The 27,900-nt window shown below is 41.2% G+C and overlaps 2 protein-coding genes across 5 annotated transcripts; both read right to left on the bottom strand.

Annotated features, from left to right (window-relative positions):
• Nucleotides 1-64: 64 nt before the first annotated feature.
• On the bottom strand, nt 65-23,667 carry abl1 (c-abl oncogene 1, non-receptor tyrosine kinase). 4 transcript variants are annotated; one of them, XM_026354825.1, is made up of 12 exons: nt 23,127-23,667; nt 22,026-22,401; nt 8,362-8,526; nt 7,262-7,557; nt 5,671-5,943; nt 5,306-5,390; nt 5,031-5,208; nt 4,452-4,636; nt 4,122-4,274; nt 3,945-4,034; nt 3,683-3,811; nt 65-3,343 (listed from the first exon to the last, which is right to left on the bottom strand). In XM_026354825.1, exons 2-12 carry the CDS (start codon nt 22,150-22,152, stop codon nt 1,665-1,667), a joined length of 3,360 nt encoding a protein of 1,119 aa, XP_026210610.1. In that variant the 5' UTR covers nt 22,153-22,401; nt 23,127-23,667; the 3' UTR covers nt 65-1,664. The 4 variants fall into 4 exon arrangements, with proteins under 4 accessions (XP_026210610.1, XP_026210609.1, XP_026210611.1 ...); XM_026354824.1 differs by having other exon boundaries at nt 5,671-5,961; XM_026354826.1 differs by lacking the exons at nt 22,026-22,401; nt 23,127-23,667 and adding an exon at nt 11,260-11,825 and having other exon boundaries at nt 5,671-5,961.
• A 536-nt stretch (nt 23,668-24,203) lies between these two features.
• On the bottom strand, nt 24,204-27,429 carry exosc2 (exosome component 2). Its single transcript, XM_026353873.1, has 9 exons — nt 27,281-27,429; nt 26,580-26,681; nt 26,449-26,494; nt 26,196-26,285; nt 26,025-26,090; nt 25,862-25,930; nt 25,328-25,504; nt 25,079-25,207; nt 24,204-24,431 (listed from the first exon to the last, which is right to left on the bottom strand). Exons 1-9 carry the CDS (start codon nt 27,400-27,402, stop codon nt 24,351-24,353), a joined length of 882 nt encoding a protein of 293 aa, XP_026209658.1. The 5' UTR covers nt 27,403-27,429; the 3' UTR covers nt 24,204-24,350.
• Between the last annotated feature and the right edge of the window lie 471 nt (nt 27,430-27,900).

The following is a 27,900-nucleotide window of genomic DNA, read 5'->3' on the forward strand; positions in this document are numbered from 1 at the left end:
GGCATTAAAATTTTATGTAGGTTCACTACTGCAACTGTTTTACACACAAAAACAGAGAGGATGGTGTATTTCAAGTAGCACAACTGCTGTGTATTTTATTGCAACAAATTGCACAAAGGCTAGAGGGAGAAACAAGTAAAAGAATATATTTACAAAAGACAGCAAAGTATGTCTACAAAATTAGTGAGGAAGTTTTGACACAAAAGTAGAGTAGTGGTATGGTTGGTAAAGGGGAGAAATCTTTAAAAAGCCAACACTGACAGTACCATGTTGAAGTCAAGGCAGCTTGTAGTTGACTTGTGTCCTCAGGCATCGCAGTCAGACAGGGCACACAGGGAGACAAGTACAGCACAAATACTGAAAGTGTCTGATAGGTGCAGACAGGAATAAAGGAACGTTCAATATTACAGTGGAATTTCGTAACTTATCCTTTTAGTCTAATGGTCAGCTTCTCACACATCCTTTTGTGTGACAGATCTAAACATTTCAGTCCAGTGTTTCCCCCAGGATATAAATCTTTTTATTGCTGGGGTGGAAAGGCCTCTGAAATAGCATTTAGAACATGTGACATAACACCCCTACCCCCATCAACACTAATTCTCTCTGGCAAAGAGGCCTTTCAGTGGCCGAAGAAACACTGTTTTAGTCCGTGATCCCTCTTTACAGATCACCTAGAATGCTGCTACTGATGGCTTTTCTGACTGGCGTGTAGAAAAAAAAGTAAACTTACTTAAACAAAAGGTCCATTCTAAGGAAAAGTCAGATCCAATGAGCTGCATATCATGCACCCTGGTCCCTTCCCAGTAAAAACTGGAGACTAAGGTTTTTGGTATGGCGAACATTTAAATTCAATAAACAAAACGACATCACTATTCCTGGCCACTTGGTACAATTCAGCCAAAGCCAGGTCTTAAACAGTTCTGCCATAATGTTTAAGGCACAATTAGTTACCAAGTGTGCAGTGAATCAAAATAAAAGGACGGAGGCTTATTCTGCCTCATTTGCTTGCTCCCATTACTATTTTATGGCAAATGGATGCGAATACTGCTAAAAGCATACAAGACAAACACTGACATGTTTTCATTACTCAGCATACAACCAATCACGGATGACGAGGTGCAAAGTGATGGGCAATGGTGGGAGGCATCTGGTTATAAACACTGTGATTCCTACAGATGAGAATGGAAACTATGAGATCAGTCATTTAAGTGTTAGAAGTCATCCCAGGAGAAGATGAGGTTAAGTGGTTTGCTTTTGCCCATTGTCACTGGCAACGCACTTACTGACAGGAACACGAATATCACAGGCCTTTTTTTCTAGTGTCATTGATAAAGGGGAGTAAAAAACTATTACAATGCATAAGACATGATCATTTCAAAAATGATTGGTGAAAAGTCATGTTGGTGAAAAATTGGCCCCTAGCCTCTCAATAAGGCCAAAAGGCACGGTTTATTCATAGTTAAGGCTTTTTAATATTGCAAACTGTCTGACAACATCTACAGACAGATTCCTTAATGTAGTGTGAACCCACACTCTGCTCCTCTCCAGCAAGCCTTACCCTCAGCTCAACACAAGATGCACATAGACCACAGTTCAGGCACTTGCTCAGAAAAAAGGGTAGTGTAAAATAAAGTATCAGTTTCAAGTCTTGGTTTCTTATGGCGCTACCTCTGAACAATGTCACTGATCTCTTTGACAGAGGACAGCAGCTTGCTGAAGTCCTGCTGTGTGTTGGCGCCCCCTGTGGCGGTTGGGCAGATTTGCAGCTCACGCAGGCTGCTCTCCAGCTTGTTGATGGCCTCGCGGAAAGCAAACTTGTTTCTCATTTGCTGGATGGAGTCAACATAGCTCACGCAATACTTCGACAGGTTCTTGCCAGCCTCCAGCACAGCGCTGTGGCTACCCGTTTGTTCAGAGTTGCGGCTAATGGCTGCGCGGAGCAGCTCTGTGCCCTCCAGCACCATCTCGCGTGTCACTGCTGAGTTAGGGGTGCGCTCAGTGGCTTGGCGGGGTGCAGTCTTGCGGAGGGAGCGTCGCGTGTTCACTAGGGGTATGATAGCAGTGGGCGAGCTCAGTTCGCCTGGGGAGGTGAGGCAGGAAGAGAAGCTTCCTAGGCTCTGGCTGGAGAGAGAGTTGGTAACTGAGGTGGAAGAGGTGGAGGTCTTCAACGGTTGAGGTTTAGAGGTGGACCCCAGGGGCAGCTTCTTGGAGGCCTCACTGAGGGGTGAGCGCGCTTGGTCACTGGCAGTGGTTGTGTGGTGGGGCTCGGAGACAGACGGGAAGCCCTTAGCTTTGACGTCTAAGGTGGTGGGTGAAGGGGAGGGAAGATCTTGCGTGGGGCTGCGGGAGATCTTGCCCGTTTTGGAACTGGTGGGTGGTGGAGGTGGTGCCGGCTTGGGTTTCTGTAACTTTCCTCTTTCCTTGACAGATGAAGAGTCCACAGGGTTCTTGTGTCTGCGAGCCCTGCACTCTTCTCCAGCTGCCCCCAAAGCAGGGAAAACACTGGGCTTAAGAAGCTCAGCGTGTAGAGCGCTGGTTTTGGAGTTCTCCAGCCCGGGTACACCTGGTTTCCTGACCGTCTTAGGTGTTAATGCCTGGGGACTGGAACCAGGACTGTGATCAGTGTCTTTGCCTAAGAATGTAGAGGACACATCTGATGAGCTGTTTAGACGTGGCGGGGGGGTCAGAGTGCCCATTCGAGGGGTGTTCTCCCCTTTCTGCTCACTGGTTCTTTTACGTGGCAGAGCCGGCTTGCCCCCAAAGGTGCCTGAGTCAAAGTGGCGCTGACCCAAGTCTCGTGGCAGAGTGACCGACCTCCATTCAGTGCCATCTGAGCTGGTGGCCATGCTAGAGGACCAGAGAAAGCGCTTTGAGTTAGACATGGTTTCCTCCTCACTGGGTGGTGTGGTAGCTGCTTTACCTCCTGGACCAGGCACTGCAGGAGCTCCCTTTTTCCTGGGGAATAAATGTCCAGGGTAGGTAGGAGCCCCGTTTGTAATGGCCCCTGCCCCATTATTGTTAATACCCAAGAACTTTACAGAGTCGAGGCCATGCATGGTGTCGTTAATGGCCAGAGATGCACCATTGTTGAAGCCGTCGCTGTCTCGAGGATCTGGAGTCACGACCCTCCTGTCATTGTGGACATCCTCTCTGAAAGAGGAGCTGCGCTTGGGTGGGGCTGGTGCATTCTTTTTCTTTTTCTTGATGAGGCTGAGAAAACCACGTGTCTTGTCCTTGTCTTTGGGTAGCAAGCGGTCATCCTCATTCAAGTTGCTGTCCAAGAAGGAGCGCTCTTTCCTGGGGAGCATGGGTGATGACACAGCTGCCTCTGGGTCCACTGGGTCTGAAGAAAAGCACAAAATAACCAGGGAACCATGAGTGTGACAGAGAAACAAATGCTTGAACAGACTAAAACAATGTAAACTACTGCTCATTTTGATGATCGAATGTTTAAAAGAAGAATGAGCTGACAAGTGTTTCCAGACCCAAAGGAACCTGAAGGAATAAACTCCAGCAGCCAGCACCTGCTCTGCCATGAAGTTCATTACTATTGCTGAACTTTATAAACTACTTTAATTTATTAAAGTAACAATGCCCCTGCATAAGCTATTCATTCACATATCCCTTATAAAACAACTGCGATAGACAATTTGGTGGCTTAGTGGGTGTGAATGGCTCTCACCTGGACTATCTCCATCACGGTTGTCCATGTTTTTGCGAAGAGATCTGGTCTTGGTGGGCAGTTCTGGAGCCTGCTGGTTGGAACCTAATGTTGCTTTCTTCCCTTTTTTGCCCAGCTCCTTTTCAACCTCTACAAGAGCCACACACAGTCAAGAGCTAACAGTGAACCTAACCTCATGTTTACACATATTAACAGCTATGACAGAAAGGAGAGGTCTATGAGTAATGGATTTTTATTAAATAAAAAAGAAAGAGGCACTAACCATCAGAAATGCTGGACTCCTGAAACATGGTCTCAAAGGCTTGGTGTGTTTCAGCAAATGTGGGACGCTCTAACGGATTCCACATCCAACCTGACAGGAAGACAAAAATATCATAATAGAAAAATCCTTCCAATAAAAAGCTCCTCTATTCACATTTTGCTGCTTCTTGCTACTCACAGGCCCTCATGAGCTCATAGACCTTCTCGGGGCAGCCTTCTGGGCGGTCCATACGGTAATCTTTCTCCAGCAGCTCGTAGACCTGGGACAGGTCAATACCAGGGTAAGGAGACATGCCATAGGTAGCTATCTCCCACAACAGCACACCAAAGGCTGGAGATGAAGACAGAAGACAATACAATATTTGGTTAATACAGAAAACTACATACCAAGAACTGAAACGTACTGGGAATATGTACAATAGGTAAATTGTTTTCCTGTGTTACTAGATTATTAGGAACGTGAATGACAGAAATAAATTCAACATTGCCTAAATGAGATCAAACTTACCCCAGACATCAGATTTAATGGAGAACTTGTTGTAAGCCAGACTCTCTGGGGCGGTCCACTTGATTGGGAACTTAGCCCCAGCGTGAGCTGTGTAGGTGTCTCCAGTCATTAATCTGCTCAGACCAAAGTCTGCGACCTTAACGAGGTGGTTCTCCCCAACCAGACAGTTACGGGCAGCCAGGTCCCTGCAGAAGAGAACACAGAGAGAGGAATGAAGGAGGATATAATGGAATTTGGACTTTCCAAAATCAGAAATAAACATTAAAACAGCCCAAGGCACAATTTATCTAATTACTTCTTAAGGACATCGTAAAAGCTGCAGCTGGCAATAACACGACAAAGAGTCATCAATGATACAAGTCTTTTGTTGAAATGAGAGGGTGAAATGAGAACTGCTAAGACACAGGAGAAGTGACAGAATGTGTTTACTCTGGTATTCGTGCAGCTCTGAGATGTCAATGGTGAAGATACTGAAATATTAATCATGTTAAAGTGAGGACTCAAACTCTTAGAGTTTTTTTCCCATCTCTTCAATTATAATTATTATTCCCAAAAGAACGGTAAGATCCTTGCACCTACCTGTGTATAAAGTTTTTTTTCTCCAGGTACTCCATGGCAGAGGAAATCTGTGTGGCCATGTGGAGCAATACCACAGCGTTGACCTCCTCTCTGTTGCACTCCCTCAGGTAGTCCAGTAGGTTCCCGTGGGTCATGAACTCTGTGATAATGTAGAATGGCGGTTCCCGTGTGCACACACCTGCCAGAGATAACGTGGGCAAGATAAAAAAAAACATCAATTTACAATGAACAACTTGTGACTATAAGCAATGGCTGCTTTGTGAAAGTTTACATACCCAACAGCTGTACCAGGTTGGGATGTTTGATCTCTTTCATAACAGCAGCCTCCTTAAGAAACTCCTCCACCTCCATTGTATCCTCCTGAACAAAGTTATTGTGAAAAGTGTGCAAACCATAGGCTTGGCGTAGTTACACCTATATAACACCAGGTGGTAGCATTATTCTGTTGAACTAAAGATTTACCACAGATTGTGTTTGTGTGTGATGACAGAAAGTGTAGAAATGTTTCCATTTGATGTGAAAGATACTGAAATTCATCCATTCCTCAAAGTCAAATATGTGAGCTTTAGAGCAGTAGGCATGCAAAAACTAATCTGGTTGCTGCTCACTCTGAGTTCTCTTTTATGACCTGTCTTCTTACCTTTAGTGTTTTGACAGCCACAGTGAGGTTGTACTTTTTCCAAACACCCTCATACACCTCTCCATACTGGCCTCCTCCCAGTTTGTGCTTCATAGTAATGTCAGTGCGCTCCATCTCCCACTTATCATAGTTGGGAGAAACTCCGTAGATAGTAGGCTTGTTGCGTTTCGGCGCCGGGTAGTGCAGCGTGGTAATGAGGCCGTCAGCCACTGTGGAGTGGTGGTGCACCAGCTCCGCCAACGTGTTGAAACGGCTTTCTGATGAGACGTAGAGCTGAAGGATAAACAGGTTCTACATTTGAGTAGATGTACATGAGAGGTAAGCTCAGCTTAGAAGAAACACAATTTCCAACAACTAATATTAAGAATATCATAAACAAAGCAAAATAATTTATGTTTTTTACATTACATTACATTAAATGTTAAAATACACTGAGTAGTCAGACATAATGTGAGGAGGACTAAGGAATAGGAAAATGTAAATATCAGTAGTGAACCATGACATAATTTATTTAGTCTTCATAAAGAGGGATTTCAGGCAACACAAAAATATCGCAAGGCATTTGTCAGGAAGCTGTTGGAGGGGAGGATATTGGTCAGGGCTAAGTGGACACAGTCTTTTCCATTGTCCAAGTCTTGCATAACCCTTAAAAAAAAAGAAAAAAGGATGTGCTCTACAATCTGCCCTTCACATTTCTTTACTTGTGAACAAGCTCTTTGCACAAATTGAAGGCTTGTGAAGAAAAAAGTAAAAAAGAACAACCTTGATTGTAGAGATCTAACGATTTGTTGGTCGGTTGGCTGATCTCCTGGCTTAAATTACGACCATTTACCAAATTAAGGCAGGGGGGCTAACTAACAAAACACTTAAGCTATTCAGAGCAATGGTAATCACAGAGTCAGGGGAGCACCGACTTAATCTCAAATTATTGGTCTATCAGTCTATCATACCAAACTCTTGAGTTGTAGCTCAGTGGGAGGATGGAAAACAATATGAGATGGTGAACCAAGTGTGTGCCTGTGTGTACATTTGTTTCATGTGTATGTGTGCATACTTGGCTGCAACCGTCTGTGCTAATACATGTCTTAGCGTGGGCGTCAGTGTCTGGCTGGCCTTGTGTCTGCTGGCCATTATGAGCAGCACACTGGTGGTTAGAGGGATTCCTGTCATAGCTAGAGTTCCTTGAGCTAGCTCACCTCGCTGCATCACAGACAGAGTGACACGGCCAAAATGGCAGCAGCTTCTTGACTGACAAAGCACTATTGGGGAATCCCACACCAAGAAATTCAATACATTGACCTGTTCTTGCTCATATCTACTCTAAAGGGTCAGAAACTGAAATGTTGACCCTTTAGTTAGGCAAGAGTTCCACCTGACTTAACTCTAAATCAATTACAGCTGATAAAGAAAAACGCTTATCTGAGTAATAACCTGCATTTACGATACAGCAATACACCAATGGACAAAACCACACTGACAAATCAAGTCTGGCTATAATTAAGACAAACTATCTAAAACAGTACCTGCAGGTCTTGAAAAGTTTTTTAAAACTTTCTTGTGGTTATATAAAGCATGTGTCTGCGTTTCCTACCTTGCCATCAGATGCAGTGTTAATCCTGTAATGGTAGACTCTCCCCTCGTACCGCAGAGAAATGGACCTCTGTCCGGGGCTGCTCTCGCTTTCACGAACGAGAAAGCTCCCATTGATGCCTGAGCTGAGCAGGTACTCTGCAGCATTGCGTGATACGGGGCCATGGTACCAGCTGTGCTTTTCCAGACTGTTGACTGGGGTGATGTAGTTGGACGGCACCCACCCCTGCCCATTTTTGGTCTGCGCTTCACACCACTCGCCGTTGTGGTTGTAACCCAGCACACGCAGCTTCTCTCCTAATCAACAAGTGACAACATAATGGAAATTAAATATGTAATAGTTGTGGTTAAAGTAGAAGGATGGCTGGATATATGCATTTTCAATTTTAAATAGCTTATTCCTGCGATCTTACAAAGGGCATTCACACAGCTGGGATCTTATTCTTTACATTGAGGTACAGACTATAATAACATGGACACTGTGCACAAGCTAAACTCAGCATGTTTTGAGTCAAACATGCAGAATTTACTGTATCTAATGTCATGTTTCCTTTACATCAGGAATTCAGGGGCTTTTCTTTTCCACCAGTCAGTTGGTGACCTAAACGCAGGAAATTGATTTGTTTTCCTTTAGTTTAGTCTGGACACAATGAAAACTAATGTTAAATGAAGACCCCCACAACAAGGAGCGAATAATTACAAGAAGCTGGAAAGTTATGCTGTACAGGAGATTTTCTTATTTATTCCGGTGCATATGTTCTCTCCTTCCTTCCTCTGTTTGTCTGTGTGATCCTTCTGTGGTATTGTTTTACGGCCGGTTCAGTGGAAAAAAAGATCCCATGTGTGAGACCATCGTCAGGAAGTGACTATCAGACGAGGATGGTAGTGGGAAGGAGACGAGACGGGAAACAAATAAGCTAATTCCCAGTATCATAATCTTATCAAGACTTAAGGTTGACCTAGTGTTTTGTCACTTCGGATGAGAATTACTGTCATATAAACAGAAAGTCCAATTTAGAATATGCTGACATATCTGTGTCTTAATAGCACATTTGTTACTGCTCCACAGTCTACGATTGAGTAAAGGCCCCCCCCTCTCACCTTTGGTAATGCTGAGTGTGTTGTCACCACTGGCCACAAAATCATAGAGCGCGACAAAGAGGTTGGGGTCATTCTCACTGGGTCCAGCCAACAGGTTCTCTTTGGAGTTCCAGCGGGCCGCTTCTGTCAGACCCTGGCCCTCAAAGTCTGGTCTCTGGAGAGCTTCTGAGAAAAACAAAGGAGAATCAGAATATCAGAATGAATGTAATGCAGCTAATGAAAATGAGATGCAAATCATCAAAGCGAGGGAGATCTGTAGGCGTGTGTCTGGTATGCAGCGGCATTGAAGTGGTTTTCCCTCAGAGTTTTAAGCATGCAGGATTATTCAACAACAATGTTGACTCTAGCCTCTTCATGTGCTGCTTAACTTCTTCTTCATCCCTGTTAACTGTGGTTTTGAATCAACAAGCAGGTCATCAGCTGTTATCCCACCATCGGATAAACAATCATGTCCTTGCCGTCTGCGCACTATTTAATTTCCTGCATTTTCTTTCCTTCAAATTACCTGCACATCAGACCGTGTGAATGTTCCTCCGCACGAAGCTTTACTATAACTTTAAATGAACGTGCTCACACTCACAGGTAATGACTCCAACGTGTTTTAACTTATGGGTATGTTAATTATAGGCACAGCTGGAATTATAGCAATTTCAGAAGCTCGTGTCTACATTATAAAATGTGAGAAATGGAAAAAGGCGAGAACAAAGGATGTTAAACGTTGTCACACATGATTTGGAGGCATTTTACAATTCATCCCACCATCTCTCACGCATTTTCATCTGAGACAAGAGGGCATTCCACAATTTCGCCCAGCTTTAGATTTTCTTTGTTGTTACCCAGTTAGTGTATTTGTGTTAGCTTGTTTTTTTTTCTGGCTGCAGATCTTTCCTTTTGTTTTGAATAGAGAGGGCCTGTAACTAGGCAAACTATTTCTCTTTGGGATTAATAAAGTTTTTATAGTTTTTAGAATCTTAAATCTTAAAAAAAAAAAACAATGTGGTCTTTTTATTTATATATCTAATGTTAAAAACAGTTCTGGGTCATTCTTTTTTAATTTTGTTCAAATTACAATGATTTAAAAATTGTTTGAACCGCAGACAGACAAATAAGTGAAAGACATAATGCAAGCCTTAGAGTCTCCACAACATAGACTGACTTGTAAATATGCTTCTCTAGTAATTTAGCCGAGGGCATCATGTCCACACTCAGCTGTGAAGAAATATCAAAAAACATTTTCATTTCAGTTTACAAAATAGTGCTTTTGTCAGATTTATGTATAGACATCAGCCAGCATAAGAGAGGGCACCATCAAGTCCCAGACTTGTCAGCAAGTACCACATACCATGTGTCCAGACTTTGGCCTGGTCACAAAGTGTGTGGGCAGCATATTTGAGGAGGCTCATGCCACACATGTCCACTTTACGGGCCACAAATGCCACAGCTCCTTGTGAGAGGATGACAGCACACTGACACGTGGGCCAAAAAACACACTCAACAGAGAGAGAAGAAAAGTAAAGTCATATCATAAAGGAAACTCAGTAAGCGTGAAAGAATCAGGAAGAAAGAAAGTCCCTTTACTGGACTGCAGTTATCTAAAGCCAGAGGGAGAAATTACAGCATGTCCTGGCTGCACTTCAGAGTTGACACTAAAAAGATTAAATATGTGTGGAACTTGTAAAGAATTCATGGCTATGACTGCATCCAAAGTCTCACACTGGTGCAAGACAGAAATTTTCTTCAAAAACCAGACTGCTTAAAAAGAATAACGCATGACGTCTGGTTTCACTTGGTCTTAGTGAGAAGGACCAAGACTTAGTTTTGATTCCCAGCATCTTACTGACACAGACAAAATGCAAATGCAATAAACTGCATTACATTAGAAAACAGCAGCAATCAAGAACTAAAGTGTTCCACTTCCATGTAGACCCTAAACACATATTTTTAAGTAACTTACCTAGCATTCCTGCATCACCTGGATGGTGCAACATATCATAAGTAGTGTATTTTATTGAAAATGTTTTAAGACCTTAGACCATCTTTAACCTAACTTTGTCAAACAGATCAATGACCAATAAATGCTCCAGCTGTAGTGAAATGTTTCATGTGGAGAAGAGCCTCAGCTCAGCTTGAGATTTGCTCCGCTTTGGACCATCTGGTCTGAAAATTAGAGACTCTTTATCACCGTCATCCACTTCAGTGTGGAGTGTACCAGGGCTATTATCTCTATTAAATCATTTGGTTGTGCAATCGTTGGCACATATAAGACTTGACCAAGTCTTCCATTACTAATCAATTGCTATGTTTATTATGTACAGACTCAGTGTGTGCCGTGTTTCATACATCATGGGTAAATCAATTATCCTGTTTATCTGTGACCAGAACAGTATAATTAGAAGTTAGGGAAAATAAATCCTCATACTACAAAGCAATGCAAAATAAATGCGACTACACTTTTTTCTATTTTCATTATTTACAGCTATGGAAGCAGTACACAAGATCCAAGTAGTAGAACATGGCAGAGAACTAAAAAGGAGAACCGAGAGTGAGATTAGACCCCTCTCCTTATAAACAACAGTTAAGTGGGACATGGCCAGGAGTCAGATTTCCTTGTATTCTCTTCTCTACGTCTTTTTTTCCACTTCTTTCCTCTCCAGCTAGCCAGTGTGTCTGGCCTCCCTCACCCTCCCTGCGCTTACTCTCTTGCTTTTCCCTCCCCATTCTTCAGTTTCCACAGAAATCATTGTTGAGGCATTAAAAGTTGAGACTTCCTCCTTTATCCCTGTATATCCCATGTTAACATTCCTCCTTTGATGTTTTGTTTATATTTCCTCAAAGTACATTTTAAAAATCACGCTCCACATTAAGAAACACCACCACACCATCACAATTTATTCTTACCTTCCAAGTAACAGCTGGAGGACGACGAAAGGCCTTTCTTAGATTTACACCCCACCAATTTCAGGCATATCTCCAGCATTTTCATTTGATTTCTTTCCCTTCCCGCTTGAAAATCGTTTCTTGTTCAAATCAGACGTCTCTTAATTTTTTCCCCTCTACATGTGCCCAACAGATGAAAAAATAAAAAGAAACACCACCAAGCCAAAATAGGTGTTGAAATATACTAGTTTTGTTTTTGTTTTCGTCTTTCCAGCTGCTGTAAATCCCCTTTATCTTCTCTCTCCTTTCCGAAACAGAAAGAATCCGCTTTCCGGCAAAGTCTACCAACTTTCTCCTCTGAGCGTCTCCATGTTTTTTTCCCCCTCTCTGTTTTCTGGACTTTGAGTCAGTCCCACTTCTGTAAGATACAAAGATCCAAAAGCATGGGTTTGGTCCAAAGGCTTGTTGGAGTGGTAGATGTGTCAGTTGAGTGGGCAGTACAGCAGTCTGAACGGTGCCATTCCTCTGTCCTGTCCCCAGTGTGAGTGTGTATCTGAAGCACAGGGACTACTCGTGCTACAGCTGCCAACAAAGGGCCTCTTTCAGGCTCAGCCTGCTGCACTCAGTGACATCAGCTGAGCCCTCCCACCTCCAGCAGCAAACACACAATGAGAGGGAGAGACCGCTACCACACACATAAGAAGAATACAATACAATAGTATGCCAGTATCAAGAATTAATGCCAAGAGATGAGACAGAAGCTCAAGGTCTCATTAAGACTTTGATTGACGTGTGGATTGATTAGACAGTTCTCTAGTCTTTACTGGAGTCACAAATTAATTACAAGCTCCTCCTCCAACTTTTTAAACCCCCTCCCCCTCTCACTGTCTTTCTACCTCTCTCCTCCCCCACCACCCCTGCCCGGTCTGAAATGTTTACAGGTTAAGGGAAAAGTATAATCCTCAACAGTATCCTCATGTAAATTTCATAGAAGGCTATTTCAATAGACTTTAAATAGATTTCTTTCTCTTTTGCTCTTTAGAGAACTGTGTGCAGCAGTGGTTCGCCATATCTGGATGAACAAATAATCTTTGGCAGAAGCAACTTTACTGAACTCTTACAGCACAACTATGCCATCTTTTCTCAGCTGCTGAGAACTCATTCAGAAGTTTAGCCACCGTTACAAAAACGTAAAAAGAATGCTATAAATTAATAGAAAAGCTATGTTTTGAGAGATGTGGCTTCTGAGCTCTTCACTCATTCTGGGTCACTATAGTTGGTGATGAAATACATGAACACCCATATCACTGATGCAATTCTAAACAATAACAACCCAACAAATTTGGGAATGGTGCTCTACAAAATAAAATGTGCAGCCGACATTTGCACAGGCTGGATGAAATGATGTATTGTACAAATGCAGCTGAAACCAATCCAACAGCAAATTTCCACCTGACACTTAACCTGTACAGCAACTTTCAAGTTGATGGCCTGCCATCAACACTGCTTAAATAACTGCAGAGAACTGATCAAGAATCAGAGAGAATATATTTAGACAGGGATTTCTAACAGAACTTTAATGACACACTGCTCAACCAGGCCAGAGTTGGCCAAAGTAATGTGCATGAAGGAGCATGCAAGGTTTTGTACAGTCAACATAAAGTCAAAGTAGAAAAATGAATACAGCAACATACTGGATCTGATGTGGACTGACCTAAATCTACTAGACTACTAAATGCCTTAACTTTTTCTAGGCTTTTCTGCTTTGTGAGGGCAGAGATGTTCTCATTAGCATGTATGGGCATTCTCCACTATGGCTCAGACTCAGTGGCTTTTTAAGTAATGACTTCAGTGCCCTGAACATCCAGTCACATGGCACCAGGCCTACATCATTGCTGCAGTGCTGGTATGGCAAACATTTGTGTTCCTCTCATGCACCACCCCAAACACCAATTAAGAAGAAATGCAGGCTTCCTCGAACTCTGAGAAAGGACCATTAACTTACCGCAGTCACAAAGTGTTGGGGAGATGAGAGGATGAAGAGAAGAGAGGAAGGACTATAAAAATGGAGGAGGAAAAAAGGTTACAGATGGAGAAACACGAAGCACATTGTTTTCAAGTGAGCTCATAGGAGAATCGCTCGCTCGCGTTTTATAATCTGGGTCTAGTATGTTAACAGTTAGCTGACGTACATCCACCCACGGGATGATCTTTGGCTCTTTTCCTCTTACGTACCCCCTCCTGCTTTCCCAAATCACTCAGTCTCCAAATCTTAACCCAGAAAACAGGTTATATTCCCAAGATGTCAACTCAGACAGCAACTGTGGCACGATTCAAACTACGGTGATGTTAGAGAGTTTAGATAATGGTGACATGACTCCATAAGTCATACTTCTAATCATAACTATCAATTATGACTTGTGCATTTTAATGTATTACTTACGTAATACTTTTTCCCCACTGTGCAGTGAGCAAGAATGCACCTCAATAATTCATACCATTACATTATTAACTGCTACTGACATCTGCTATGAACATTTTGACTTGTGGCAAATGCAGACGCAGGCCATTAACTTGCACGATAAATTAATACTTGGTTATGGTGATGCTCAAATAAGAGAAAATTTAGGAAATGGTAAGAAGATATCATCTCTGAATGAGTTTGAGGACTGCTAGATTTCTGTGCTACACACAAACACAATGTCCAATGATGTTAGAATGTGCACCAGCCACCACTTGGCATAAATCCTATCCATCTAAGTCATGGAACAAGAGTTATTATGCTTTTAAACCAAGCAGGCTTTCTAATTACAGAGCAGGAAAGGGGTGGGAGACAAAGCAATGGAGGTTCCTAATAGAGATTCTGCACTGTGCACGGTTCATCCTTTTAATGCAGTAACAGTTAACTTTACTTAAATATTAGACAGCCAAGAATCAGGTACCATGCATGTGGTGTATGGATATGGGTGTGTGTGCACGTGCATGTGGCTGTTTTCTCAGGGCCCTCTGGAGAATGTAGCCACAGTGTCTGAGGCGTGCAGACAAGTAGATGAGGTTAAAGGGTTTTAGGTTCCACATAATTCTCCACAGGGAGAACGGACACTTAAGAACAAAACAGTGGCTTCTCTAGTTCAAGGTTAAGGGCTTCAGTATAAGCCTGTGGTGGTAATAAGTCACCAGTAACAATAGTAACAGTAAACATACAGAATGAAATATGTGCAAGGAAAGCATTTTTCTAAAGCTAATGATATGCAGAAGTCATCAAATGCAGATGAGAGGATGAGAAACACAAACAACCTTCAGTATGTTTATTTCTTTACTTTACTAGGAGCAAATAATTTGGCTCAGTTAAACCTAGTCAACCAACTAGAACAGCACTGGAGGGACTATTTTTTTCATGGCGACAGACACAAAACAGAGCAACACAAACCAGGCATATAAGCAGAACCTTCATTTGTTTCTATACACAATAGACAAGGCCCAGACAAAACTATGTGGAGCCAAAAATATGCAAACCTGTAGAGAACCGGACTTTATGAATAGTAGTCCAGAGCAAAAAAAAATCATAGTTTGAGCAAAGCAGACAGGCTGGTCAGATGCAAACAGCTATTCATCACTTGTCAGGGATGAAATGCTGTGCCAATTATGTGTATTTAAAAGGTCTGTAAAAAATTAAGACAGCGAGAGGCCAGGTAAATGAGCTCTACTCAGAGCTTCAGTTTCACACATACACCTCCTGTGTGCGTCAGAGGGGAGGTGAAAGTGCCAGTCCAGTCATTTTCAGAATTTAGCTAAACTACTCATTTTGACCCAGAGCGCTGGCAAAAAAGCACAACTTTTTATATTCCATTGTTTTATGAGTGTGCAGACTAAGAGAGCCAAACTAGTCAGGGAAGAAAGCAGCATATATGTGTCTGAGAGGGAGCTTTGCAATTCTAAAGCAGAGAGAAAGACAGCACTAAAGCCTCTGCTATTACTTTGGGTCCAATTTATTAATTCAACAGAATAAAAAGACAACAATGCAATAAGGGCAGACAAAGTAAACAGGGCGGAGATAGCAAATAAATGCACTGTGTGCTTTTTACAAATCATCAGCCTTAAATGTCTCAGATGTTATCTACATGTCTGAAGAAAGACCCCATTAGTCTGCACGCCCATTGGGGTAAAAACAGAAACAGATACACACAGGAGTAACTTCAGCTATGAGGCTCTCAGACTGCAGCGGTGGAACTTCTTGGGCTCTTCTTTGTGTCTAAGTGGATCCAGATGCAGCAAGCATAGCAAGGCGCTCTCTTATAAGGCTATGAAGAAGAGTTTAACACATCACAAGGGGACGCCACAGCGCATAAATAGTGTATGGAGTGAACTGATGAGGGAATAAAAATAAACCAGAAATGACTGTAACTGGCTAGATGATGCTTAGGCCTACAGGCCATTGCTCGCTCCAGCTCAACAGAAGACCCACTATCCAATTATTTGCAAGGGTACAACGGTTTTCTCAACATGGGGGCCCATAAATGGCTAAAAGGTTTACAAAAACACAAAGCTGGCATCGAAGGTAGCAGGTTGTCTTCATAGAAAGCACAGCTGTGCCTGGAGCTAGGCTGCCTCCTAAAACACAGAGCGGTTTTCTTCACGGAGTGGCTTTTTTCCCCACAGTGCTCACATGCATGTGTGTGTATTTACTGTATGTTACTGTGTGTACAGTGGATAGATAACCAGCAAAGTGAGAAAAAAGGACTGCTGGACTAGTGTGGGCAAATGTCATATTGAGACGTACCATAACAAATACCTATCCTGGTACAGAAAAGAATATAACGACGCCCAAGTTAACAAAACAGCATAAAATTTTGATAAAAATATCAGTACAGAAAATGTTAATAACTAATTGATACAGAAGCTTTCACTTGTAACAACCTTCTAGTAAGTGATTATTTTCCTGCCAGAAACTGGACTATTACAAACCCAGATTTCATAACGTTTACTATTTGCTATAGTTGAGAAACCAAGTAACAGAAACCATGGTGAGAGTGAGTGACTCAACATGATTGTTTGTTCTAAATTGTTCTGTGCAAAACAATACGTACCTTAAGGAAAAACCTTTGTTTATGTTGTGGCTTGTGCCTTTGTGATTTCTTTGTTCCTTTGTTCACATTTGGGATATTTTACCTTCAAATTAAGTTAATTACAAGAAGCCACACCACTTAAGTTTTTTCAGCAATGGAAGTTAAAGTTTCAAATTATTTTTTGTTAAGAAATGTATATACAAACCTAAAAAACTACTATGTCAGGTGTGGTGTGCATTTTAAAATGTTTATGATCCAAGTATGTATCTTATTGTATGGATCATTAATGCGCAACACATACTTCTACACTCTGGATGATGATGATATACTGTTGTTAATGATCGCTGCTCATGTTCTGTTTACAGTCTTATACTGTGCGCCGTTACTGCCTGCTGATTTTCATTAATCTAACCTGCTGCTCATTTTTGCTGTTGTTCTCCGTGACTATAAAAATGCTCTAAGGAATGTAAAATACAGTTAATTAAAACGAAGCGAGCAAGACAAAGAAATAGGGAAAGACAAAAAGAGGAAGGGAGAAAAATAAGAAACAGAGAGGGAGGGAGGGGGATTGCACCAGTTATTTGAGAGAGGAATGCACAAGAGGTCACATTCTTCACTCCACTGCTGTGGCTTGCCCTATGTTCAACTCTCTCGCTCTCTTTTCCCTGTGCAAAATAGGCATTATTACTCAACACATTTCTGGAGCAACAGATCACTTACAAACATATGTGAGTCACTAGAAAACAGAGCGGATCAACTCAAGACGAAGAGAAATCAAGAGGGCTTAGGCTTTCTTCATGAATGGCATATTGACATGTTACAGTAAGGGGGGGGGGCACAGGCACACATAATAAACTGTGGCTGAATTACATTTAGTTGCTTCACTCTCTAGGTTCTGGTATTGTGTCTGCTTGTTCACTGTCAAAGTGACATTAAACAAAGTTCCTGTTAGTAACATCTGTACTTCTCTCTCACTCATGAGAAGACAAAACTCCTGTGCCTAACACGCATTTTACTGCAGGATCAATGGCAGTTTAATTTCTGAAACCACCTCTCAGGGTGTGACCTTGCTCATTAGCACAGGTCTAAAACCACTACAACTGTCAATGTAAACTACCCCTGCGCTGACATGACTATAACTGCACAGACAACTAATTTATCTGGTTCAAAAATCTATCCTTTATCAGACTCCATGTACAAGCACAAGACTTCCGAAAGAGGCTTGAAGTCATGTCCTCAGTGACCTTATTATTATTATAAGAGTTAGAAAGAAGAGACTAGCTTGGTTACTTTGATTTATAAACACAGCTGTTTTGGCTAGTCATCATCTAGCATGGCAATGAAGCAGACGCCCTTCCAGGTGGTCAGTACTTGATGGAATGGAAAACACTAATCAGCAAGGTTTCATGTGGCGAGAACACAATTTCTGACACATTTCTCAATAATGTCTTACTCACAATGACATAAACATGACATTTTGCATGTAAAGGTCAAAAAAGACAGACATCAACCAAGGGTAACAAATAAAAGATAAGAAAGATAAGATGAGGGACGACGGTCTATGTGTGTGTGGAGTGGGGTTGGTGGCTGAGATGGGGGTGTACCTATTAGTGTGGAGACATGGCCAGTCATAGCAAGGGACAAGCCACAAGGGGCCTAACAGCTGGCCTGAAGGAGCATTACTATTAGGCGCCTGGTGCATGGGTACATATGCGTGTGTGCATGCATGGACACACACACACAGACCCCCTCCTCCCATCTTCAGGACCCACAGGGATCATGGGAGGAGATTTGGTGTCTAGACTGTATAGATTCCTCAAGTTCCAGCCAAGAAAGAGGCAGTTGCAGCATAAAAGAGAAACTGATTTACTTACTGCATACATGCCGAATGCAGCTGCTGCAGGAAGCAACACAGAAATGTCCCTCAATGGCCACACTAGAGGAGGCTTCATGCTGTTTACCATTAATCACAACCGTTTAAGACAAAAATACATTAACCACTATCAATACAAATTAAAAACCTCTTAATATGCACTTTTATGTATAGTATATAGTTTGTTTTACTTTTCTTCACAAGATTTTTACAAGAACTTGCCAGAGGTCCCTTCATTTTCTGCAGCCTAACTCTCCTGACTGTTGACCACAGGTTGGCACTGTTCTCTTGGTGTCGTCTACATGTGAAATTTGGTTGTAGTTAAGAGACACTGAGAGCCATCAGTATCGAATCACAAATCAAAAACTTCATAGAGTTTCCAGCTGCTGTTGTTTTAGCAGTCAAGTAATTTTGGGAATTTACAGTTAATAGGAACATGTAAGAATGCAATGTATCATAGTCGTGATACTATGTGAGTTATGAGTCTGGTGCTCTAGATGAACTCTTCAGTCTCCCATCCTCCTATGCCTGTATACATAAGAGTCCTGCCATCTTCAGCTCTCTGATGACAGCTTTGTGGACTGGTGTGGGCATAACCATCTCCAGTCCAACGTAGGTAAAAATATCAGGAGCTGATGGTGGACTACCCTGTCACTCCTCTGATTTAGACTACAAACCATGTGAGACTAATTGAACAATAAGCTGCAATGGACAAACTCAGCAGTGGCTGTATTTTCTGTGAACGCTCAGTCAGTGTCTGCAGCATCGTGGATGCTCTGAGTCTGTGGTGGCCTGTGTCATCTTCTATGCTGTGGTCTGCTGGAGCAGCCACATGAAGGCAGTAGACACTAACGAACATGCTGGACGTATTAATCAAGAGGGCTGTAATGAGTGTTTCACCAAAATATGGCATTTACCATTTTAAGCAAAGTGCCTCCATTTTCAGAGGATTTCAAGCATTTGGACAATGGTCTAACAATAAGTTAATTGACCAGGTGTGGTCAATTCCCTCATTATTTCAAGACAAATAAAAAGCAGATAAAAGGTCAGGTCTGATACCTGGCATTGAGTTTGCATTTGGCAGCTGTTTGACTGGACTCACCAATATAGAGTCTGGAGGGCATCTTTATTGTGTAGTTTCAAATCTATTGTGGTGGTATATAAAGGTAAAATCATAAAAACTCCAGCATTGTCCAAATACTTTAGGACCTTACGGCATTTCCAATACTGGATGACAAACTCTATGTCAATGTTTAGTAGAGATTACTGCTAAGCATCAATACTGGCCACAGTTGAACAGACTTATTGTCAGTCCAGCATTTTTTTTTTTTATCTACAGGTAAACATTATGCAAGAGAGAAAACAATACTACAAAGAAATAGGTACATTCATCTGTTTTGCGCTCAGACCTGTTTTTCAACAAGACTGGCAACCTAGCTTGCAATGTAACGCAAAAGCCATCAAGCAGCACGTTCAGCTAAAGAGCATTGTTGGTTTTCTGAATCACACACACACAGAGAACTCAGCTGAAAATGCAGTTTGAGCTATGGTTCTAGAAAGCCACTTCCCTTCTTAGTCTTTACAAACTGTGCTTGCTAGCCTGTGAGACATACCTCCCCACTGTACAGTAGAGAGGTGCCAAGAGCAGGGACAGGTCTTTGCTTGCCCTTCGCTGCCTCTGTCTCACTCTCAGGCAGCTGCACGTAAACGTCTGAACCTGTCTGCTGAGAAGCAGCAAGGCACTGGGTAGCCTAGAGTCAACTATCTGAGGCCCACCAGGAAAAAAAACAACATAGATGTAAAATCATGTGTTGATATTGCCCTCCTCTTGCACTATGACTCAAAGCCCTTCTAACCTGGTCATCACAGGGGGATAGGGAAAGAAAGGGAAAACAAATATGCCCCATATCACTGACCCTTTGCCAAAGTCGATCCATTTACCAGCAAAGGCTTTCATTCTGTTTTTCTGACCTTCCCTGTCCTGTCCCCAACTGCGCTACGCAGGATTTAGAGTCAGTGAAAATGATTCATGTGGAGTCGATTGCGGCCCTACTGACACATTTGGTAAACTTATCAGTTAGCTGTGTGCATGGTATGCATCTGGCCAATTGTCATTGGAAGAGGCTAAAACAGTTACGCTTTAAGTCTGATCTGATCACATTTTTTTCTGCAGTGTTAACTGAAAGGAATTTCTAACTGCAAAGACAACTATATTTTGTGTTTAGTTCACCAGTTCTTTACACTGATGTCTTGAGGTAGATGTTACAATCAAAGATTAAGTCTTTAATAGTCCTACCCCCAATAGCCACTATTATTATTATTAAGTGCCCAAACTGAGGCATCAAATGATAAAGCTTAGGTAGAAATGTACAGAATATTTCTATTACCTTGTTGTTGTTTTATTTATGTAAGAGAAGACTCACACACAAACCACCCACACCACACACCACAACAAAACCATCTTCATAAGACAAGACCAGTTATTAACAAACCAGCAACTATAAAAGCAAAAGGTGACATAACTGAAGATGTTACCACTTATTTCTGAAGGTTATGTCTGCCATGCATTAAAAAATGTCATTTAATGGAGTGTGAGAAACAATAAAAGGCTCTAACCAGGAAGATAAAACAGTAAACACACGCTGCTTTAGAGGGTCATGATCTAAAAGATACACAAGTCCGGGAAGAAGCATCATTACCTTCAAACAAAGCTTGTGTGTTCTCTGCCAAGTCCAAAATATGTTATAGCACCACACACTACACACCATCCTGCACAAACACGGGAGGATGCACAAACTACAAAAGCTTCTGTACAACACAAATGCCGAGATATGTTTCTTGTTAATGTTTAAAGATGTCCGTCGTTATTCTTTGTCCCCACTGTCAGCCAAACTAGCCACTTAGAGCACAGTCTCAGAGCACTCGGCTTTAGCACAGATTCATGGGACCCTGTACTGAATCTAAGCATCAAACTTTGTGTTATTACTCAATGTCAGTTTTTAATACAATGTTTCCTGTTAGAAATGGGTGTCATTATGGAAGTGTCCCCTAAGACCCCTGTGTTATGGAACCCTTTTGTTTTGAAAAGGATTTGGGCAAGTCTAACTGTACAATTAAATATCATAAATCCACCAAGGATGTTTCGCTCTGTTTTGGATATATCAATCATGTCTTAATGCTGTGTTGTGGGTTTTAAATGTTTTTACTATGTGCTTCAGTTGCTGCTATTTGTTTCTATGTGACAAACAGATGGCGGGGACATTTCCAACCACAGGATCAGTAGCTCAGGCTACTGTATATACACATCAATATCAGTGAGAAAATTCCCCTCAAGTCCTGATAACATAATGCTGAAATGTTTAATGAAGAATTTCTCATATCTGAAACATTTCCTGTAATGTCAATAGAATACTGCACTAATTACCTATAGATTAAAGGAGTAAAACATTGTATTCAATGTAAGTATAAGATATAAAAGATGTATAGACATATAAAATGTGTCATGTACCCACTCTGTTTGCATGTCAGTTTTTAACGTTACTATTGACGCCAGTAAAAATACCGCTATAGATTTTGAATCCATCTTTCAATCAACAATAACTCATGGGTGTTGTATTGAGCAATACAAACATAACATTATACAAAAGTAGCAAACAGACCAGAGAAAATACAAGACAGAAAGATGTTTTAGTATTTAATCCTTGGACAGTGGGGGGCACATGATGTTCAGAAGCTTCAATGATCCTTCCAGACATTCTCATTTAATAAATCTATACAACTGAGCAAAATGACAGACAAGGAATTTTGTTGTCAATGACAAATGCCTAATCTGTAATATTTGTTCTTACCGTGCACAGCAAATACATTGCAGGGCTGGATCCCATGACGTGACGACTCTCTCTTTCCACCCTTGATGAACGCTGGCAGACTAGGTCTCCTCTGGTCCCCTACAAACTTCCCCGGCTGCTGCCCCATAAGGGCAGGGTGCCAGGCCGCAGCCCGGGACTCTCCAAGCCGGACTCAGTTGCGCACTGTCCAACAGTTGGCCCCGACGCAGGGAGGGGATTGGGAGAAGACAGGCGCCTCTTTCCCTGGCTCAGCCTGTCCTCTCCTGGAATATGGGTGAAGCGAATCACCAACACAGATCCGTATTACTCCAGTATGTCTCATGCATTAATGGAACCTGAGAGCTTCAGAGGTCAAATAAATGCATTTCACAGAGATCTGGAGGGGGAAAAAAAAATACACATTACACTCTCTGATTATTTCATTAAGAGTGACAGATTTAAATAAAGAGTCGAATTGAAACACTATGAAAAACTTTCACAAGCACTTTCCAACTATTCTGATTTGCAAACAACACATTCACAATGAATTATGTTAGGCGAATTAAGCATGAACCCTAGGGCTGAAATAAACATTACAGCTAATCCAATCAAAACTGCATGAACAGCTAATCCAAACAAAACTGTATGACGTTTCTGTGCCAAATAACTCAATATTTGTTGTACTTGCTAAAAGTTTATATATGTATATCCTATTCAAACCATGTTTTGAGCACAGATACATTACATGTACTTCCTAGTGTACACAATTACCATTTATATCTGCTGTATTTCCCCATTTGTAATGTCAATCAAACTCTGCAAATGACAAGCTACTGTTCACAGGCAACAATAACAAACTATGTAATGCAAAAAGTCATTTACTTCGAGCATTTACAAAAATGTGAAACAAGATCAGTGAACAAAAACAGGGCATTAACATAAACTATATTTATCATTAGCCCTATTGTCTTTGGCAACTTATTTTTATTCTAAAAGCAACGACAAAAACTTAATTTAATAGGGCAATAAGCCCTAAAGAAACTCTGCAGCTTTTTACAACATATCCCAAACCTTTACCGTACTTAACATATATAACAAAAGCAAGCGTGAATGAAAACTTACGAGGCCACAGGAACATTTATACGGATGCTTAGCTAATGTTGAAGGCAGCCATGGAGGCTAGCTCTCGTTAGCTGGTGGTATGCAGCGCCAGACCCTGAATGCAGCAGTCAACAGTTGGCTCTTGCTGGGTCGCTGTTGACGAGCTGGCATCAAACCTCGGACAAATACACTTTAATGTCTCATAAAAACATCTCCGGGCACCACAATTAATAGTTTGCAAGTGCTGTTTCCAAGGGAGAGGCGCTCAGTTGGTTTCAAACTTCCGTGTCCACTCTTCCCGTCTTGCGGAGCTTCTTTCGCTGTGGTACCCGGACTAAAGGCACTTCAATCAAAGAGGCGAAGTGAAATCGAGGAAACTGCGCCGGCCGAAGACCGACGTCTCTTTCTGCAAGTCCCTTCCTCCGTTTACAGTCGCCGAGCTCTTCGTTGCCGAACCCTCGGTCCGCGTACTTATTCATCGCTCTCACGTGAAAATCTGAGCAACAAACTTTGGCCAAGTAGTAGTTGTGTCGCTGGGGCCGCCATACTTCCATACGCAAGGTGGTTTACAGAAATATGTGGGTGGGGCGACGTGCGACGTCACCGTGCGTGCGTGCGTGGGCTAGTACCAGAGCTAAAGTTGATGTTGTTCTGGGAGAGATGGAGGACAGAGACCTCCACAAGCAGGATGACAGTTACTCCTTTAAAGATTATTTCTAGGCTATATTACTGCTCACGCAGCTAGAATAAGAGAGATATTTTAAAAAAATGGAAGACAAAGGGTTGTGTAGTATCTTTTTATATACTCCCATGTATACATCAGGGAGGAAGCTTCTTGTGCTGTGAGTTTTTAAGTCCCCTGGAATTAATAAAATGAATAAATGATCAATCTGTCTATATTTGTTCTGCCAAAGACATTCTCAATTAGAACACCTGAATTACAAGTTAATCAAAAACTGTAGGTCAGGGTCAGATGTTGTAGTACAATCATTTATCAATAGTAAAAAGTAATTGCGGTAATAGTTTTTATGTTCCAGATAGACAGATTTTCTTTTCTGCTTCTTTATAATTCAACAATACAAAATACACTGAAAAGAATTGAAAATAATAGAAAATTTATTGCATTTTACATTGCATTTTCACTCTTGCTTTCACAAACGGGAGGCTAGCAAATATGAGTATGTTACATGGCTGCTCACTGTGACTTCAATCTTTTGACAGGGTCACAGTTAGGATTCGTGCTTGCTAACCTTCCTGTTCCAAAAGCTTCTGTTGCGTCAACATTACAATCTCCTCCATCACTTCTGGTTTCAAAATGTCCTTCACCTGCAGAGACAGCATAAAGGGGAGAAATGTAGAACAGCTGCACTGAAGATAATCTTTTATTTAAACACCACAAACTCCTATGTATTCTGGTGAACAATACCCACCTGCATACATGAGGGGCTTTAACAACAAAAAACCATCACTAAAAATAAATCAGCAGAATGATATATAATGCAGTAAGGTTAGTGCATAAAAGGATTGGACTTAGTTATCTAAAGTAATTTCTGTCTGCAATACAAATGTCTACATTAAAAAATTAAACATAGTATTACCCATTTAATGTGTATCACACAAGAGTGTAAGTAATAAGGGGGTGTGTATTAACAAAATGATAACAGCTGATATACTAATATGAGAAGCCTTAGTGATCACATGATCAGTTTCTCCACAATAAAAAACAATGAAATTAATCACGTCTGTTCCACACTAACTGCAGTCATTTTTCACATTGCAGAGGAGCTGTGGCTTTCCAATGTGGCCACAAGATGGCACAATACATCACAGAAAGGTCAACTATTTTGTTGCAATAATTTCATTTCCATTCATTTACATTAATCGTGAGGGCATTAGTCTAAAAAATAATTGCATACTGTCACAAACCTAAATCACAAACTAAATCCTTAATATTCCACCTGTCTGCTTCCTACCTGGTGTTGAAGTGAGGATTCATAGCAATAGAGAACACTGGTGTCATACAAAAGGACCTTGTGTGCAGCCAAAGCTAACAGACAGTTTCTCAACCGTGAAATCACCTCTCGATCGGACAGGCTAACAGGCTGAATGGACAGAAACAAGGAATGCACAAAAATATTATTAAAGAATACTCAATACAACATTTATAAAGATAATGGTTACTGAAATTATAAAATATTGCACTTTGTGAACCCTCTACCCACTTCCAAACTGGTGTAAAAGCCCCCAGCCTCCTCCTCCTGCTGTTCCGGTGTGGGATACAACCACACAAAACCGTTATTTCCGAGGATAATGGATGCACCACATGGCAAGTTGTGGAAATGTGTTTTCTGCCTTTTGATGAGAGAAGGAGAAAGCTGTACCAGCACTCCTTGACCCAGCTGATGGTCAGAGAAAATAGAAACATGATATTAGGTCGAATTAGGACAGACGAAAAATAAAAAGCCAGAAATGTGCTTATTTTCTAGCACACACAATTACAGCCATTTTTTAATGTAAGAGCGTACATATGGTAAAGCCAAGTCAATATGGTTTTATGTCTGTAATCTACTGTGTATGAATTATTATTTTCTTCTTTGAAAGAAAACAAATTATCTATCAACACATGAAGTTTAATTGTTGACCCAGTAATTTTCCGTTGCTGTTACGGTTACTCCTGTTATGCGTTTTCTTTTTGTTTTGTTCTATTGATTAGCACTTGTGTAGCGTGTGTAACAGTGGACATTGGCACAACTTACTTTTCCATATTTTAAACTCCGAGTATGAAGTGATAGAGCTCCATCTGAGAAGACAGACTGCACCTCTGCCTAAAAATACAAAAAAAAAGCAACACATAGATTAGGGATAATAAAGGAAGAGGATGGCTCAACAAATGAAACAAATGTAGAAACATTAAGTTACACTGATGAGATCGCCCTCCTGAAGGTATTCTCTCATGGTGAGCTCATCTTCTGCTGATCTTCTCCTCTAAAGGCATAAATTAAATATGTTTTAAAAAATAATAAAACTTCTTAATGGTGTTGTAATAAATAGAAAAACTCTCTCAGTGAGTCACATTTTCTAACATCTCACCAGCTCTCCTCCAGGTAGATTGACAGAAGACAACAAGAGGACAGAGTCCAGTCGGGAGTTGGTCTCCACCTTCCACCGTTTCTGTTGCACCTTTACAACAACAACAAAGAAATACACATATGGGAAAAAATTGTGTTACTGATCGAAAAACAACAGCTTTGTAACTATGAATTGATTGATTGATTTAAATTGATATAAATTTGTCAGAAATGTCAGACATCAGACAATGGAAGAGATACAGGGAGTGCCTTACCTCTGTTATTCTGCCAACCACCACATCTCCAACTTCACCATTGAACCTGCCATTACATTTAATACAACACAAAACTATTAACCTCTGTAAAAGCAGTATATGCACGACCACACCTCAGTTGAATCACCTACCTGGTTTTAAGCGGTCTAACACAGATCAGCTTGTCGACTCTCTGCACCTCTCCTGCTACTGAAGCCGTCAGCTTGTCTTCATCAACATAAGTGCCATGACCCCTGGTGACAAATTAAGTATAAGACTATTAATACTTAATACAACTAATGACTGAGTACTACAGTCAACAGGGAATCCAGTGAACACAAAGCTTGGAAAACTATGGCCTTCAGATAGTCCTCATAGACGATGCTGTGACTTTCAAATGATTAAATTATGATTTTGGATCCTCATCACAATTTACCTTGGATTAGAAATGTTATATCAGCCTGAAAATGTGGGTCAACAAAATACCAGGAGGGCTTATGCTATTCATTTAAGATGGCAGCCCAGATAGACTGAGTATATACTGTAAAACCTTCACAAAGTACCAAACAGCTAAACCAACATTATTATAGTCAGAGAGCAACCAACTTTCCCCGTACGACATAAGGCAAATCTTAAGAAAACAGATGATAGATAGTAGATTTAAGCTGTTTAACATGTCTTACAGGCTGCAAACTTAGACCTACGTTAACATTTATACAGAATACCAGAACTAACTAGTATTAAAAACCATCAGGCTGCTTTCACTTGATTTACTCCCATGACAACATCGTGTGGCAGCTGCATTCACAGCAGGCAGCCGGTCCACATCACCGCTCCGAGAAACGGCTCCTACCTCATGAAACCAGTGTCTGAAGTGATTACATCGCCGGGGACGACCAGATCTTTTCGGTCAGAAGTAGAAACTGATAACGACACTGGTTTCCGAATAGTTGGTAATCTCATGTCAGCCGCCATGCTTACTGAGGGTTGTATCCTGCTCCGTCTTCTTCGTCGATTTCTGGTTGTTAGCTAACAGCTCTATGAGTATTACCGCCACCTACTGGAATTTAGATTTCAATGTTTGTTTATTTCTATCTAACTAACTAATTCTCTTTCTTAAACATGACCGAACTTGAGCAATTTCATATATATATTAAATATATATGTTTAAAATGAATTATTTATTTTGTTTTATGCATTTGCATGTCAATAAAGAATTGTAGAGTATATGCATGTACTCAGATGTATAGGTAATAAAAGAAATGCATCCAAATATGAATAACTTGTAGGGATGGCGCAAGCACACAAACATTATTCTCAAGTAAAAGCACATGTACTTGTCTCAAAAGTACTCCACTAATAGTGATTTACTCTATTAGTCACACAGTCTCTTTTTTGTAATTGAAGAGCAAAAGTACACCACTAAGAAGTGATTTCTCTGAAAATGAACCTGACTGAGTTACTGATAAAAAA

Source organism: Anabas testudineus, chromosome 12, assembly GCF_900324465.2.
Source record: "Anabas testudineus chromosome 12, fAnaTes1.2, whole genome shotgun sequence".
NCBI classification, from domain to species: domain Eukaryota; kingdom Metazoa; phylum Chordata; class Actinopteri; order Anabantiformes; family Anabantidae; genus Anabas; species Anabas testudineus.

Excerpts from the sequence above, each read along its gene's own strand:
- exosc2 (XM_026353873.1), bottom strand. The coding sequence starts at position 27,402 with ATGGCGGCTGACATGAGATTACCAACTATTCGGAAACCAGTGTCGTTA. Across the intron at positions 26,286-26,448 it reads TGGTTGGCAGAATAACAGAG|GTGCAACAGAAACGGTGGAA; the intron begins GTAAGGCACTCC and ends GTTGTTGTAAAG. Across the intron at positions 24,432-25,078 it reads AATCCTCACTTCAACACCAG|GTGAAGGACATTTTGAAACC; the intron begins GTAGGAAGCAGA and ends CTGTCTCTGCAG.
- abl1 (XM_026354824.1), bottom strand. The coding sequence starts at position 22,152 with ATGGGGCAGCAGCCGGGGAAGTTTGTAGGGGACCAGAGGAGACCTAGT. Across the intron at positions 7,558-8,361 it reads CACACTCAGCATTACCAAAG|GAGAGAAGCTGCGTGTGCTG; the intron begins GTGAGAGGGGGG and ends CTTGTTGATTAG. Across the intron at positions 4,275-4,451 it reads CATTAAATCTGATGTCTGGG|CCTTTGGTGTGCTGTTGTGG; the intron begins GTAAGTTTGATC and ends CTTCATCTCCAG.